The sequence below is a fragment of the Bufo bufo genome, chromosome 6 (genome assembly GCF_905171765.1).
Source record: "Bufo bufo chromosome 6, aBufBuf1.1, whole genome shotgun sequence".
Lineage (NCBI taxonomy): Eukaryota > Metazoa > Chordata > Amphibia > Anura > Bufonidae > Bufo > Bufo bufo.
The window spans coordinates 412,958,570-412,974,627 of NC_053394.1; the positions used below are offsets into that span (position 1 = coordinate 412,958,570).

General features: G+C 46.3%; 1 protein-coding gene across 1 annotated transcript in view; it reads left to right on the forward strand.

Moving 5' to 3' along the window:
- Nucleotides 1–16,058, forward strand: part of LOC121003064 (cytochrome P450 2A13-like) — a 62,680-nt gene that overhangs the window by 26,850 nt on the left and 19,772 nt on the right. Inside the window, exon 5 of the mRNA XM_040434620.1 lies at nt 11,205–11,381. Within this exon, the coding sequence (XP_040290554.1) occupies nt 11,205–11,381 (177 nt within the window). The remainder of the gene's footprint in view (nt 1–11,204; nt 11,382–16,058) is intronic.

Genomic DNA, 16,058 nt, shown 5'->3' on the forward strand with positions numbered 1-16,058 from the left:
ACTATGGTGAATAACTGCTGCGTGGCAAAGGACACATATTTTGGAGGTCTTTGTGGTTGGGTAAGAGCTAGGGCTTTACAACTTTGAAATTGCCCCTTTCTAAAGCTTGCATATTCCTTTGTAATTCATTAATCTGTTCCTGGAGCAGACGTGGTCTTGGCAGGTTCAAGGGTTGGGTGCTGGAGCCACTATAGTCTATTGGGGGTGGTCGCTTAGGGGTCTCTGTGTCTGAGTCTACAGAACCAACAACACTGTCTGGATTCTCTTGTTCAGGTGCTTCTGACTGTCCCCCTATCATGATCGAGGCAGGAGGTGGATTGCTAAGGGCCATAAACGTGCCATCTGGATTTATCATGCGATATAACAAAGCCACTGGTGAGACTACAGTCGGCTGGGAATAAGATGGCGCCGTAGCAGGGACTAGGAGGATATGCTTGGGGCTTACAGGGGTGTGACTATGTGGGCGTGGTGCACAACAGGCAAAACACATCTCTCAGAAGGTGGGATTTTGTTGACAACATACATTACAGACCCACCTACTTCTTTTCTTCTCTGCGCCATTATAGGGCGGTGGCTTCCCCAGCCCAAGATTCCCAGGTTTACAAAAGTATCTGCCATTAGCTTCATCAAGAGTTTGCTCTCCTCCCTTCTGTTCAAATTCCTTGCTACAGTCCAGCCACACTCGGACTGTATCCACTAACTTCTCATCTTCTAATCTACCTTTCTTTTCTGTCAGTAAAGTTTGCCATGTTGTACAACACAAAGTACCACCTTTACATTTACCATATCTTTTCTCTAGCTTGCTCAGACTTTTCACAAATCGTTTTCCTCTCCTGTCTGCCACGTACTGCTCAGATGAGCAGTAATCCTTTGGAGCCATTTAGAGACCTCTGTATAGAGTAATCACTGGACCTGATGAAGCTTTGAGTCCCAGACAAGCACACTTCTGGGCTGCTGCGGACCGCTCTCCCCCCTTCTGTGGTCGAGTCAGACAACCGGGCTGCACTCCGATACAGGCAAATAGGAGAACTCTGTGTCTCTCACTCAGTAATACTTGTCAACAGAGTCTTCACAGTTTTTAAACACAGTACATCAAGCCTTTAAAACACATGGGGTTCTTACTTTTATGCCCTCGAGGACGCCCCAAGCTGACACGGCACCCCTTCCTTCAGACAGACACAGATGTCCTACACCAAAGGACATATGGAGGTAAGATAACTCCTACCTCTTATCACAGGCTGCAGTTCCGGTGTCCGTTAGTGAAGTCCTCCTCGTCTGCTCATCGGGGGTACTGATCAGGGGGTCATGTCCTTCAATCCCCACGTTGGGCGCCAATTGTTTTGAATCTGGTCAAGATACTAGGTAGATTGATGTACTGCTCCAAATTAGTAGAAAATTGTCTTAACGTGCATGGAGAAATCAAACTCTGATGCACCCAATTGGAGTCAAAGCAAATCTCTACTTTATTGTAAGTGTTCACACAGAATATATACCCCCCTTCCCCGGTGGGGGGTGACTAAATGTGGTGCATTTTTATTGGTTACTGGGAAGCAATATCAAGCATTCAATGGGTTAATCTTACACTTCTTTTTCATCAGGCTGACTTAAGAAATCATCTAACAGCACAGCCCCCTCATGACATGTACCTTGGGCTTTGGAATGCGCTCCTCCCCCCTCCCATCTTCAAGATAGTGGGAAAGCTGTGTGCGCCTGGTGATACATCCAGGAAGCAGGATTTTTCTACTAAGCGGTGGCTGAGCAGTGTATATAGAACAAGCAAGTATTCATACTGTTTCAGTAGTCCATAACAGTAGCCTCTAAGGAACTAAGTTCCTTTCTCACATGAAAAAAATAAGGGGTTGGGTCAGCACAACCTGCCTGTAGGTGCAGATCGCTATGGCGAAATACATATACAAACGGAAAATGCAAATGTGATCGCACACTACATCCAGCACTCTGCCCTCCATGCTGGATGAGACATTGGTTTATATTTTGGCCAAAGCATAGTAAGCCACTCACCGCGGTGAGTGGCTTACTATGCTTTGGCCAAAATATAAACCAATGTCTCATCCTTTCTCACATGAGCTAATATTAATGTTCATGAGTCCACTATCAGGAGGACACTGAAAAAAATTGGTGGGCATGGCCGGATAGCAAAAAAAAGCCACTTGTCTCTAAAAAGAACATATTTGCCCTTCTGCAGTTTACTAAAGATCTCCTGGACAATCCAGAAGGCAACTGGAATAACGTTTTGTGGACACCTTCTGATTTAAGTGAGAAGCGTTATGTTTAGAGAAGGGAACACTGCATTCCAGCATAAAAAACTCATCCCATATGTGAAAGATGGTGGTGGTAGTATCATGGCTTAGGCCTGATTTGCTGCATCTGGGCCAGGATGGCTTGAAATCATTGATGGAACAATGAATTCTAAATTCTAATTACCAGCAAATTCTAAAGGAAAATATTAGGACATCTGTCTATGGGTTGAAACTCTACTAAAGAAGTACAAAGTTAAAGTTCTGGAATGGCCAAGTCAAAGTTCTGACCTTAATCCAATAGAAATGTTATGTTATTGATTACCTATTTTGAGGATAGTCCAACCGATAAAAAAAGAGATGGTGGAGACAGCAAGTCCTGTTTTTAATGCTTTTATTCCAGATGCAAAGTTTTGGCTAAAGAGCCTTATGCTTGAGAAAGGTTCTTTAGCCAAAACATTGCATCTGGAATAAAAGCACCAAGAACAGGACATGCTGTCTCCACCATCTCTAATTTATCGTTTGGATTATCCATGTACTACGGGAAAGCTTACGACTTTCTCAGGAGATTTGCACCCACCACTCGCTACAGGTGTGCTGTTCAACCCTTCCTTTTTCTTGGCTATTCTGAGAATAGGTCATCGATATTAAAATCCTGGAAACCCCCTTTAATTAGTCCAGTACATCGGCTTGGAGGAATTTTAGAATTTCCTCCATTCAAAACAACTTCAGCCCTGCTATGTTGGTGGTTTCCTCCATGAACTGCTCTGATTAAGGTCAGGACTTTAACTTGGCCATTCCAGAAATGTTCTTCTGCTTCAGCCTTCCCTTCATTGTTTAACAGCTCACCATCAACCAGCTGATTGGGGGGGGGGGGGTGCAGGTGTGAGATCCCTGCTGATCTAATATTGATGACCTATCCTGAGGAATGTTTAGTTGCAGTTACTGCTGAAAGCAAAGGTTCCCCTTTTTTTTACCACTCACAGACATCTGATTTTGGATAATTTTCTTCAACATATAAATGACCAAGTGTAATATTTTTGACTCTTTTGTTTGATTTGGTTATCAATATCTACATTTAGGACATGTGTGAAAATCTGATGTAGTTTTAGGTCAAATTTAGCCAAAAATAGAGAAAATTCTCAAGAGTTCACCAACCTTCAAGTACCACTGTGGGTCATCAATATAAAAGTCCCCATACAGCATATCCACATAATAGCATACAGATATATGAACATTATAGTTCTAGCCACCGATATTCCTAGACAGAATGATTGAAAAGAAGAGTGAGATGTATCCCCACTGATGAACATAATCAAAGTACAAATGCACTCCTTGTGTGGTTTACATGAATGAAGGTGTGAACTGTTAAGCCTCATGCAGACGTCAGTGTTTCACGGACGTGTGCTGTACGTGTTCTCCACGGACAGCACCCGTCCCTATTCATTTTATTGTGTGTATTCACACATCAGTGTTCCAGCATGGTCCGTGGGTCCATTTTTTTTTACCACGGATGCATGCTCTATTTTGTCCTTGTTCACGGATCCATCACGCCCATTATAGTCTATGGGTCCGTGAAAACCACGGATGCCATCCGTGTTGCATCCGTGTTTCACAGATCATTAACAAGAGATTCTTTGAAAATTATTTTTCAGCTGTTGAGTGTTAGTGAAACACGGATGCAACACGGACAGGAAAAAAAGGACCCACGGACCCAACACAGATCTGTCACAGGAGAAAACACGGATTGAACACGGTCCGTGTTACCACTGATCCAAAACTGACACGGACGTCTGCATGAGGCATTACAGGGACCTTTCCCACTGCAGTCCATTGGGTGCATATACTATTGTAGCTCATCACTAATCATTTCAATAGGGCTGAGCAACAGTACCAGACGCAGCCCATGGAAGCAGTGGTGCTGTTTATAGAAGAAAGTAGTTATGTGTCCATGAAACCCAGCTCCTAGGCAAATTATTCAGAACCTTGTGCTATATGTAGTCTAAGGGAGTCAAATATTTGGGAAGACCTAAGCCAGGAAATGACTAGGAGTGCCATGGCAATGCATCAGGACACTCAAGGAGAAGAAATATATTAGGGAACATAATAACATTTAGACAGAAAAGACAGGACATTCGCAAAGGGAGCCTGTCTGTGTCAAAATGGAAGAGTTGTCATTAACAACAATTCAGACCTTCATTTATTGAAATCAAAGAGGAGGACACTCGCCAAATAAAGAGAAAGGTTAATTCTCCCAAGGTGATGAGGCTTCTATACCGTAAAAGCAGTAAATACAGGCATAAAGAAAGCTGTACAAATGTTAGAATCCTCTACGTCTTGAAAGAAGGTTTTATCATCATAATCAGAGATTCTTTACTCTAACAGTGGGACTCTCTGTTAGAGGACTAGAGCAGGAGTACTTAACTAGTGGACCATGTGTGGCGTGCCAGAACCGCAGGGGCGACACGTGAGGTGCACAGTGGGCCGATGAGGGGCCAGTAATACAGTTCATCGATTTACTCACGGTTAGCAGAAAGCTCTCTGGGCCAGCAGCACAGTGATGAGGAAGACAGCACGAAATCCTCCGGGGCACACTCTGTGGTAGGGAAGCACCAGCCTAGATGGAGGTTGAGGTGCCCTTGATGACAGTGTTGTTTAGGGTGCTTGTGGTGGCTGGGTCCCTGGTGGTATTTGTCGTGACGCCAGTACCGTTTATGGTGGTACAACCAGTTGTATTGATATTGAAGAATGAAGTAGACAGTGGTAGGATACAACTCACAACTTTTATTGTAGCTGGTTTTAGTTTGCGGCATATACATCCAGACAGAATACAGTCTTTTATTCTTTGGAGGAATTCTGTTGATCCACTGTTAATAGGTTTTGCTAGGTTCTGACTCAGGCTGTGGTTCAGTAGTTCTTACTGGTAGGTGACTTTGCTTCAAGGTCCCTTTTAAACCAGAGTAATTTGGTGAGGTTGCCTGTGGCTAAAGAATCCTTCACCTGGATTCCCAAAGGTCTCGGATGCCTGGGTAGTGGCTATTATCCTTTGGTTTTCAATCTTTCTTTTTTTTTTTTACTTTTTTTTTTACTTTTCTCCTGAGCAGATGTGCATGATCTGCACTCTCTCAAAAATAACCGAAGACTGACCACAGATAAGACCTGAGATGGGCTGGATATCTTAGAGTAGTGCTATCCCCATCTAGTGGTGGGATGTATAAAGCACACTTGACCAGCCTATGAACAGGGATACAACAGGTGTTGTAATGCAAAATGACATGCAACACAGTAATACAGTTTAAAGTTATTTTGCAGTTCCCACGTGTCCGGAGTGGGACCCTGCACATGGTCCAAATCCAGACCATGGTAGCCAGTTGTTCGGACCCCAACATGCCCTGCTCTCAACAGTTGAATATAATGTAGTGAAGCAGGGAGTAGTTGGCTCATTGCTTGAACGTTCCTCTGCTGCTGGCGGTTAATCTCTGGCAGGTGAGATGGGATGATGTCACCAAGCCTGCCACAAATATGTGACAATAATCACCACTTGGCACCAGAAAAGAATTTTATTAATTTTATTTTAATTCTTAGGGTAGACTGACACTTTCCTAATGGTCATTTTACATAGGACGATGCAACAGGGAATTATCGCAAGCAAACCAAAAGTTCTGATAATTGTTTGATCATCAGCAGATGTGAGAGCTGCATGTACAGTACAGACCAAAAGTTTGGACACACCTTCTCATTCAAAGAGTTTTCTTTATTTTCATGACTATGAAGGCATCAAAACTATGAATTAACACATGTGGAATTATATACATAACAAACAAGTGTGAAACAACTGAAAATATGTCATATTCTAGGTTCTTCAAAGTAGCCACCTTTTGCTTTGATTACTGCTTTGCACACTCTTGACATTCTCTTGATGAGCTTCAAGAAGTAGTCCCCTGAAATGGTCTTACAACAGTCTTGAAGGAGTTCCCAGAGATGCTTAGCACTTGTTGGCCCTTTTGCCTTCACTCTGCGGTCCAGCCAGGGCCGGCGTCATAACCCGGCATCCCCGGGCAAGTGCCGGGGCCCAATGCTCCTGGGGGGGCCCACTGAGCTGCTATGAGCACTTCCATCAATACAGATGGGAGCTCTCACTGCTGTCATTTCACATACGCAGTACCCCTTTGGTGGGCCCCCTGAGCTGCAGAGACTCAGGACACGCCCCCTCTACACAGGACACGCCCCCTCTACACAGGACACACGCTGCCTGAGGAGACTGGAGAGAGACCGCACGGCTGGAGCTGGAGCAGAGAAGTGTGGAGACAGTCTGTGAGTCTGCACTGTGACTGTCTCTTCTCTGTGGGACAGAAGGAAAGGGGGGGACACTGCTGCTTCATTCTATTTAGTTGTGTTACTGTTTTATTAAGCTGATTGTCTCCATGACACCTGCCCCCCCCCCCCATATCCTGTCCTATATCACCCTTATGGAGCCCCTGCTGTCTCCTTTCCTCCCTCATGTATCCAGAGCTCCTGTCCCACCCTCCTATCTCCTATTGCTGCCCTGCACAGACCTCCTGCCACTACTTGTATGAATCCCCCTCAGAGCCCCTTCAACCTACTTGCTGTGTCCACCCCTCCTGTCCATCCAGGGCCCCGGGCCCCTGTCTCACTCCTCTTCCTCTCATTATGGTGGCATCTGAACCGCATTCACCATAAGGACCTTCTAACATCACAGGGTCATGTGACTGTGCCCCCCCACCCCGTACTGTGCCCCTTTATACCCTGCATTGTGCCCTCTTACCACACTCTGTGCAGTGCCCATAGTCATTCCCTGTACTATGCCCTCTTATACCCTTTTATCCGGTCACTGTATGGTGGTTTTATCCTTGTATGGCGGTGTTATCACTATATGGCGGTGTTATCACTATATGGCGGTGTTATCACTATATGGCGGTGGTATCCAATAACTGGATGGCCATAACTGTATCCCTTTCTGCCCACACCACTTTTTTTAGACCTGGCATGAGCGGGAAAATATGCAGATTGCGGTGTTAAGGACCTTTGCGCGACATCTGTGTCAGAAATACGCCTAATATAGACGTATTTCTATATAATAAATGACCCCCTAATCGTATGATTATTCGGGGGGTGGGGCTAATATCTTTATATTATATAGATTCTAGTGTATTATACTGTGCCCTGTATTTTCCAGTAGAAAATGATCCTTGGGAAGCACAGTCCTCATCCCTGACCACCGGGACCAGGCAGCGCTCTGTCAGTACATGGCGGCCTTCCCTCTCCGCCACACTGCTCCGCTGTGTACTGGGGCTTATTCTGACACTAGGGCTGGGTTCACATCACATTTTTGCCATCCATTTAATGCATACTGAAAATGTATGCATTGACAGATGCCTCAGACTGATGCCGTACAGTGGCGCCCGTTCACCATACAGTTCCATGGTAAAAAAACATATACGTTAACGTATGCATTTTTTACTTGACTCTGCAGGATACAAAAACATGGAGTGCTGCACATGTGTATACATCAAACCGATAGGAAAAACGTAATGTGAACACACGTTGGGGGGGAGGGGGGCGTACTAAATTTTGCTGTGGGGCCCAGTCAGTTCTAGCTCCATCACTGCACATCTCCTTCTCTCCTCCAGGCCTGGCTCACTGCTGCAGCGGGCCGCAGTGAATGACAGGACCACCAGCTCCCCTGCAATGATAGGTATGTGAGGGGGCCACTGGGGGGTCATTCATCACACTGTGAGGGTCCCTTACACAGTATAATGACTCCCAGTGCCCCCCATTTAGTATAATGATCCCCATTGACCCTCCATTTAGCATAATGACCACCAGATCCCCCATTAAATATAATAACCCCTCGTGCCCCCTCCATACAGTATAACCCCCAGTGTGGGGGCGACTGGGGGTCATTATTCTGAATGGAGGGTCACTGTGGGGTCATTATACTGTGAGGGCCCTTTACATAGTATAATGACCCCCAGTGTCCCCCATTTAGTATAATGATCACCAATGACCCTCCATTCAGTATAATGACCCCCAGAGCCCCCTCCATACAGTATTCCCCCCGTGTGGGGGCTACTGGGGGTCATTCAGGGCCGGCTCCAGGTTCATGTGGGGAGCTGGGAGCTGTGGTTAGTGAATGACAGGACCACCAGCTCCCCTGCAATGATAGGTATGTGAGGGAGCCACTGGGGGGTCATTCATCACACTGTGAGGGTCCCTTACACAGTATAATGACTCCCAGTGCCCCCCATTTAGTATAATGATCCCCATTGACCCTCCATTTAGCATAATGAACACCAGAGCCCCCATTAAATATAATAACCCCTCGTGCCCCCTCTATACAGTATAACCCCCAGTGTGGGGGCGACTGGGGGTCATTATTCTGAATGGAGGGTCACTGTGGGGTCATTATACTGTGAGGGCCCTTTACATAGTATAATGACCCCCAGTGTCCCCCATTTAGTATAATGATCACCAATGACCCTCCATTCAGTATAATGACCCCCAGAGCCCCCTCCATACAGTATTCCCCCCGTGTGGGGGCTACTGGTGGTCATTCAGGGCCGGCTCCAGGTTCATGTGGGGAGCTGGGAGCTGCGGTTAGTGAATGACAGGACCACCAGCTCCCCTGCAATGATAGGTATGTGAGGGGGCCACTGGGGGGTCATTCATCACACTGTGAGGGTCCCTTACACAGTATAATGACTCCCAGTGCCCCCCATTTAGTATAATGATCCCCATTGACCCTCCATTTAGCATAATGACCACCAGAGCCCCCATTAAATATAATAACCCCTCGTGCCCCCTCTATACAGTATAACCCCCAGTGTGGGGGCGACTGGGGGTCATTATTCTGAATGGAGGGCCACTGTGGGGTCATTATACTGTGAGGGCCCTTTACATAGTATAATGACCCCCAGTGTCCCCCATTTAGTAATGATCACCAATGACCCTCCATTCAGTATAAATACCCCCAGAGCCCCCTCCATACAGTATTCCCCCAGTGTGGGGGCTACTGGGGGTCATTATTCTAAATGGGGGCGACTGGATGTTATTATTCTGAATGCAGGGCCACAGGTGGTCATTATACAGTGGGGGGGAATTGGGGGTTCATTATACTGTGTGAAGGGCCACTAGTAGTCATTATACTGTATAGGGGCCACTGGGGGTCATTATACCGTGTAGGAGCCACAGGGGGACATCTCAATGTAAAAAAATGCCTCATGGGGGCCCACTGGGATTTATCGCCCAAGGGCCCACATGAACCTGGAGCCGGCCCTGGGTCCAGCTCACCCCAAACCATCTCGATTGGGTTCAGGTCCGGTGACTGTGGAGGCCAGGTCATCTGGCACAGCACCCCATCACTCTCCTTCATGGTCAAATAGCCCTTACTTTCAAAGTTTTCCCAATTTTTCGGCTGACTGACCTTAATTTCTTAAAGTAATGATGGCCACTCGTTTTTCTTTACTTAGCTGCTATTTTCTTGCCATAATACAAATTCTAACAGTCTATTCAGTAGGACTATCAGCTATGTATCCACCTGACTTCTCCTCAACGCCACTGATGGTCCCAACCCCTTTTATAAGGCAAGAAATCCCACTTATTAAACCTGACAGGGCACACCTGTGAAGTGAAAACCATTTCAGGGGACTACCTCTTGAAGCTCATCAAGAGAATGCCAAGAGTGTGCAAAGCAGTAATCAAAGCAAAAGTGGCTACTTTGAAGAACCTACAATATGACATATTTTCAGTTGTTTCACACTTGTTTGTTATGTATATAATTCCACATGTGTTAATTCATAGTTTTGATGCCTTCAGTGTGAATCTACAATTTTCATAGTCATGAAAAAAAAAAAACTCTTTGAATGAGAAGGTGTGTCCAAACTTTTGGTCTGTACTGTACATGCAGCAATCATCTCCTCTGTATGGGGATAAGTGATCACTACTGTGATTGCTCATCCCTATAGAGAATAATTGTTTGCTGCCAGCACATTCCTGATGATATGATGCTCAGAATTGATGATTTTATTTGCTGCATAAAGGATGTGATCACCAGATGAATGAGCCCATGTTCGTTTATTAGGTGATCAGTGGTAAATTAACAAGAGCAATTATCAGGAACAATTATTTATAGGACAGCTTACCCTGATAACTGTTCAGATCTTCAGCCAATGTAAAAAGGTCTTTTCTCTCTTTTTCCATTTACAACAAGTGCATGCTTGGTTAAAGGGGTTGTGTCATGCAAGTAGCATTTGTGATGTAGAGGAAGTTATTACAAGGCACTTACTAATGTATTGTGATTGTCCATATTGCTTCTTTTGCTGGCTTGATTGATTTTTCCATCACATTATACACTGCTCATTTCCCTGGTCACGAATCTCACGACCACCCTGCAATCAATCGGTGGGGGTCGTGTTCGCACACTATAGGAAAAAGTGCCGGCCTGTCTGGTGATTGGGACTGTGGAAGCGCACATGGGCTGCTACTTTTTCCTGTAGTGTGCAAGCACGGCCACTGCTGATGGATTGCAGGGTGGCCATAACCATGGAAACGAGCAGTGTATAATGTGATGGGAAAATGAATCTAGCCAGCAAAGAAAGCAGTATAGATAATAACAATACATTAGTAAGTGGCTTGTATTAAAATTCTCTACATAATAAATGCTATTTGCTGAAGCGAGACAGCACCTTTTAGCCACACATGCATGTGCATAAGAGAATTGGGAGAGATAGCCATATCCAGCAGAGCAGGAGCCACTTTACCACTGCCTCTCTATGTTATAGCACAAAAGGGGTTTCTAGAGCTGGGGGATCCACCTCTAGGAGGTCCTAATATGACATATGAACAGGGGTTGTCTTCATGAGAGCTATTGATGAGAGAACCATAAACCCAATGTGTCATGATAAATCTTTACACATCTCCATTCCCCAGGCATATGTAGCATTTGAAAGGATAATGAAGCATCTGCCTGGCAGTCATCAGAAGATCTTTCAAGACTGCGAAGACATGAAATCTTTCATCAGGGAGCAAATAGAATCTCACAAGAAGACACTAAATCCGGATGCCCCCCGAGATTTCATAGACTGCTTCCTCATAAAGGCAAACAAGGTAACAGAATATGTGAAATACATAGGAAAAAAAGCAACCCATTTGTAGTGTTAGAGGAGTTTTCCACAATTCAAATAAAGGGTCTATCACTTTTCCAGACTTGTCTTATGGCTTTGAATAGGGATGAGTTGCAATTCTAGCCAACAGTAAACAGGTGAAACTCGAAAAATTAGAATATCGTGCAAAGTTCCTTTATTTCAGTAATGCAACTTAAAACGTGAAACTAACATATTAGATAGACTCATTACATGCAAAGCGAGATATTTCAAGCCTTTATTTGTTATAATTTGGATGATTATGGCTTACAGTTTATGAAACCCCAAAGTCACAATTTTGAGGTACCGTTTGCTCAGGGGGTATGGATTTATTAGCTGACTAGAGGGTGACTCTCACCGCCAGCTCTCTGAGAAGCTCTGGCAGACGTTCTTCTGTACCTCTTGCATGATGTTCTTTGTTTTGGTTTCACTTTGTCATCTCTTTTCCTTCTCCCAGCTGTCATCTATTTACACTGATTGCTTCCCTTTATATTCCCTCCCATACTGCCTCACTTTGCGGTTTATACGTCTTCCTGGATTGTGTTGACTGCTAGAGGTTGCAACTGCTGGTTCCTCAGATAAGTCTTTTCCTTTATTTGTGTTTCCGTGCTGGCTTAATTCTAGGTGACCCTGACTCCGTCCGTATTAAGTGCAGGGAGCCGGTGGTCGTGTCCCCTCACTATTATAGGGTTTTCAGGTGTCACACAGTCTAGGTACGAGGGCGTGCAATTATCTATCTTAAAGATCTTTGCATGGGCATAGCAGTCAGGGAGAGCTCTAGGGGTTTTATAGGGCTCACCCATATGTTCCTTAGTTTGGGATCAAGTCAGTCGGATGTTTATTTATAACTTCCAGTTTTCTGCAACACCATCCGAAACATTATAAACCGACATAACCGTCTTAAGCATGGATCCGGTTTCAGCCTTGATTGACGCATGCAGGGTCTTTCACTGGAGCTAGAAGATCTCCGTAAAACTGTGTCTCAGTTTCAGGTGACCGGTTCTGCTTGCGTTCATGGAGTTTGTTCCGAGCCTAAGATCTCGCTTCCGGATATGTTCTCCGGGGGTAGTGAGAATTTTGTTCGTTTTAGAGAGGCTTGCAAACTCCATTTTTGCCTACTTCCCCATTCCTCTGGTGATGAGGAGCAGAGGGTGGGGATCATCATCTTGCTGCTCAGGGATAACGCTCAGTCTTGGGCCTTTTCGCTGCCAGTGGGGGCACAGCCCCTCCGATCGGTGGATGAATTTTTTGTAGCCCTGGGGCAGATATATGATGACCCGGATCGTATTGCTCTGGCTGAATCTAAACTGCGTCTTTTATGCCAGGGTAAACAGTCCACAGAGATATATTGTTCAGAATTTCGGAGATGGGCAGCTGATACTGGTTGAAATAATGCTGCACTCCGAAGTCAATTTTGCCATGGTCTTTCGGAGGGATTGAAAGATGCATTTGCCTTTCATGAGAGACCTGCCTCGTTGGAGTCTGCCATGTCTCTAGCTGTTTGTATTGACAGGCGTCTTAGAGAGAGAGGAGAGATCACTCCTTCCTGTCATATTCAGTCCAAGGACAGTGGGGCGGTCTCATTCAGTGCACAGGGGCCTCAGTCTCTCTCAATCCCCTCTGAGGAGGAGGCCATGCAGCTGGGTTGCTTGCCTCTGATAGTAGAGGATTCAGCTCTCAGAGGAGGGTTTGTTTCTGTTGTGGAGGTATAAATCATTTGGCAAATGTTTGCCCCTCTAGGAGATTCAGGGAGTTTTCTGAGGGTAATAAAGAAACAAAAAGAAAAAAACCCTCTAAAAACTTTCCATCTGTTACTATTGGCAAGGTTGATGTGGAAATTGAAGGTTTGCCGTTTGCTTGTAGTTACCGTTTTGTCCTACCTTCCAGGGTGGCGCTAGATAGCAAGAACATTGTTTGTGAGATTTTTGTAGATAGTGGAGCAGCTGTCAATCTCATTGATAATCAATTTGCTATAACACATGGTTTCCAGGTATGCACTTTGGGAAAGGATATACCTGTTTTTGCTATCGATTCCGCTCCACTTTCTCAAAAATCGTTAAAGGGCATAGTTCACAATATCCGTTTGACTGTGGGTAATGCTCATGTTGAGGATATGTCATGTTTCGTCCTAAGCGGATTACCTACTCCTCTAGTGTTGGGGCTACCCTGGCTCACTAAACATAACCCCACCATTGATTGGCAAGCAAGGCAAATAAATGGTTGGAGTGACTTTTGCAGAGAGAATTGCCTCACGGCGTCTCTTTCAGAGGTTTCTATTAAGACTGTACCATCTTTTCTCTCTGAATTGTCGGATGTGTTTTCAGAAAATGGTGTCCAGGAGCTGCCCCCTCACCGGGAGTACGATTGCCCTATTAATCTCATCCCAGGCGCCAAGCTGCCAAAATCACGTTTATATAATCTCTCTCAACCGTACTTATATCTCTGAGAGCCTGAGAAAAGGACACATCCGACCCTCGAAGTCACCTGTTGCCGCTGGGTTTTTTTTGTTAAGAAAAAAGATGGTTCTTTAAGACCATGTCTGGATTTCAGGGAGCTGAACAGTATCACAATTTGTGACCCTTATCCGCTTCCTCTGATCCCGGACCTGTTTAACCAGATTGTTGGATTTAAGAGGGGCATACAACCTAGTCAGGGTCAGGGAAGGGGACAAATGGAAGACGGCCTTCAATACCCCTGAGGGCCATTTCGAGAATTTGGTTATGCCCTTTGGTTTGATGAATGCTCCAGCCGTCTTCCAACATTTTGTGAACAGCATTTTTTATCATTTAATGGGGAAATTTGTACTGGTGTATCTAGATGACATTTTGATTTTTTCTCCTGATTTCAAAACTCTTAAATGTAGTGGCGGCTGGGCCCCAGGCGGAGAGCTGTTTGGCACACATCCTTCCGCCTCCAATGATCGCAGGGCATCATTCTTTGCCTCCTGTTGCCTCCTCTTCCTACTCGGCTTCCTCCTCCTCTTTTACCACCTCCTCATCCGGTCAGTGACAGACCTTCACCACCAACTTCAGCACAACCAGGGGTAAATGTCAGCAGGCCATTCTGAAACTGATGTGTTTGGGGGACAGGCCCCACACTGCGCAAGAGTTGTGGAGGGGTATAGAGCAACAGACCGACAAGTGGTAGCTGCCAGTGGGCCTCAAGCCCGGCCTGGTGGTGTGCGATAATGGGCAAAATCTCGCAGCTCTGGGACTGGCCGGTTTGACGCACATCCCTTGCCTGGCACATGTGCTGAATTTGGTGGTGCAGAAATTCATTCACAACTACCCCGACATGTCTGAGCTGCTGCATAAAGTGCGGGCCGTCTGTGCGCGCTTCCGGCGTTCTCATCCTGCCGCCGCTCGGCTGTCTGTTCTACAGCGTAACTTCGGCTTTCCCGCTTACCGCCTCATATGCGACGTGCCCACCAGGTAGAACTCCACCTTGCACATGCTGGAGAGACTGTGCGAGCAGCAGCAGGCCATAGTGGAGTTTCAGCTGCAGCACGCACGGGTGAGTCGCACTGCGGAACAGCACCACTTCACCACCAATGACTGGGCCTCCATGCGAGGCCTGTGTGCCCTGTTGCGCTGGTTCGAGTACTCCACCAACATGGCCAGTGGCGATGATGCCGTTATCAGCGTTACAATACCACTTCTATGTCTCCATGAGAAAACACTTAGGGCGATGATGGAAGAGGATGAGGCCAAGGACGAGGAGGAGGAAGAGGGGTCATCTCTAACACTTTCAGGCCAGTCTTTTAGAAGTGGCCCAGAAAGAGGATGTTTGCAACAGCAGAGGCCAGGTACAAATTTGGCCAGCCAGGGCCCACTACTGAAGGACGAGAAGGAGGAGGATGAGAAGGAGGATGGAGATGAAGCATGTTAGACGATACGCCTCCCACAGAGGACAGCTTGTCCTTACCTCTGGGCAGCCTGGCACACATGAGCGACTACATGCTGCAGTGCCTGCACAATGACTGCAGAGTTGCCCACATTTTAACGTGTGCTGACTACTGGGTGGCCACCCTGCTGGATTCCCGTCACAAAGACAATGTGCCGTCCTTAATAACCTCACTGGAGCGTGATCGGAAGATGCGCGACTACAGGCGCACGCTGGTAGACGCGCTCCTGAGAGCATTCCCGACTGACGCCGGGGGACAAGTGGAAGCACAAGGCGAAGGCAGGGGAGGAGGAAGAGGTCGCCAACGCAGCTGTGTCAGCGCCAGCACCTCAGAAGGCAGGGTTAGCATGGCCGACATGTGGAAAAGCTTTGTCACCTCGCCGCAACAACCAGCCCCAACTGCTGATATGGAGCATCTTAGCAGGATGCAGCATTTGAACAACATGGTGGAATAGTACCTGTGCACACGACTACACGTACTGACTGATGGTTCTGCCCCATTCAACTTCTGGGTCTCCAAATTGTGCACATTGCCAGAGCTTGCCCTGTATGCCTTGGAGGTGCTGGCCTGCCCTGCAGCCAGTGTACTCTCTGAACGTGTATTTAGCACGGCAGGAGGCAGCATTACAGACAGACGCAACCGCCTGTCCACAGCCAACGTGGACAAGCTCAAGTTCATTAAAATGAACCAGGCTTGGATCCCACAAGACTTGTCTGTACCTTGTGCAGAATAGACATT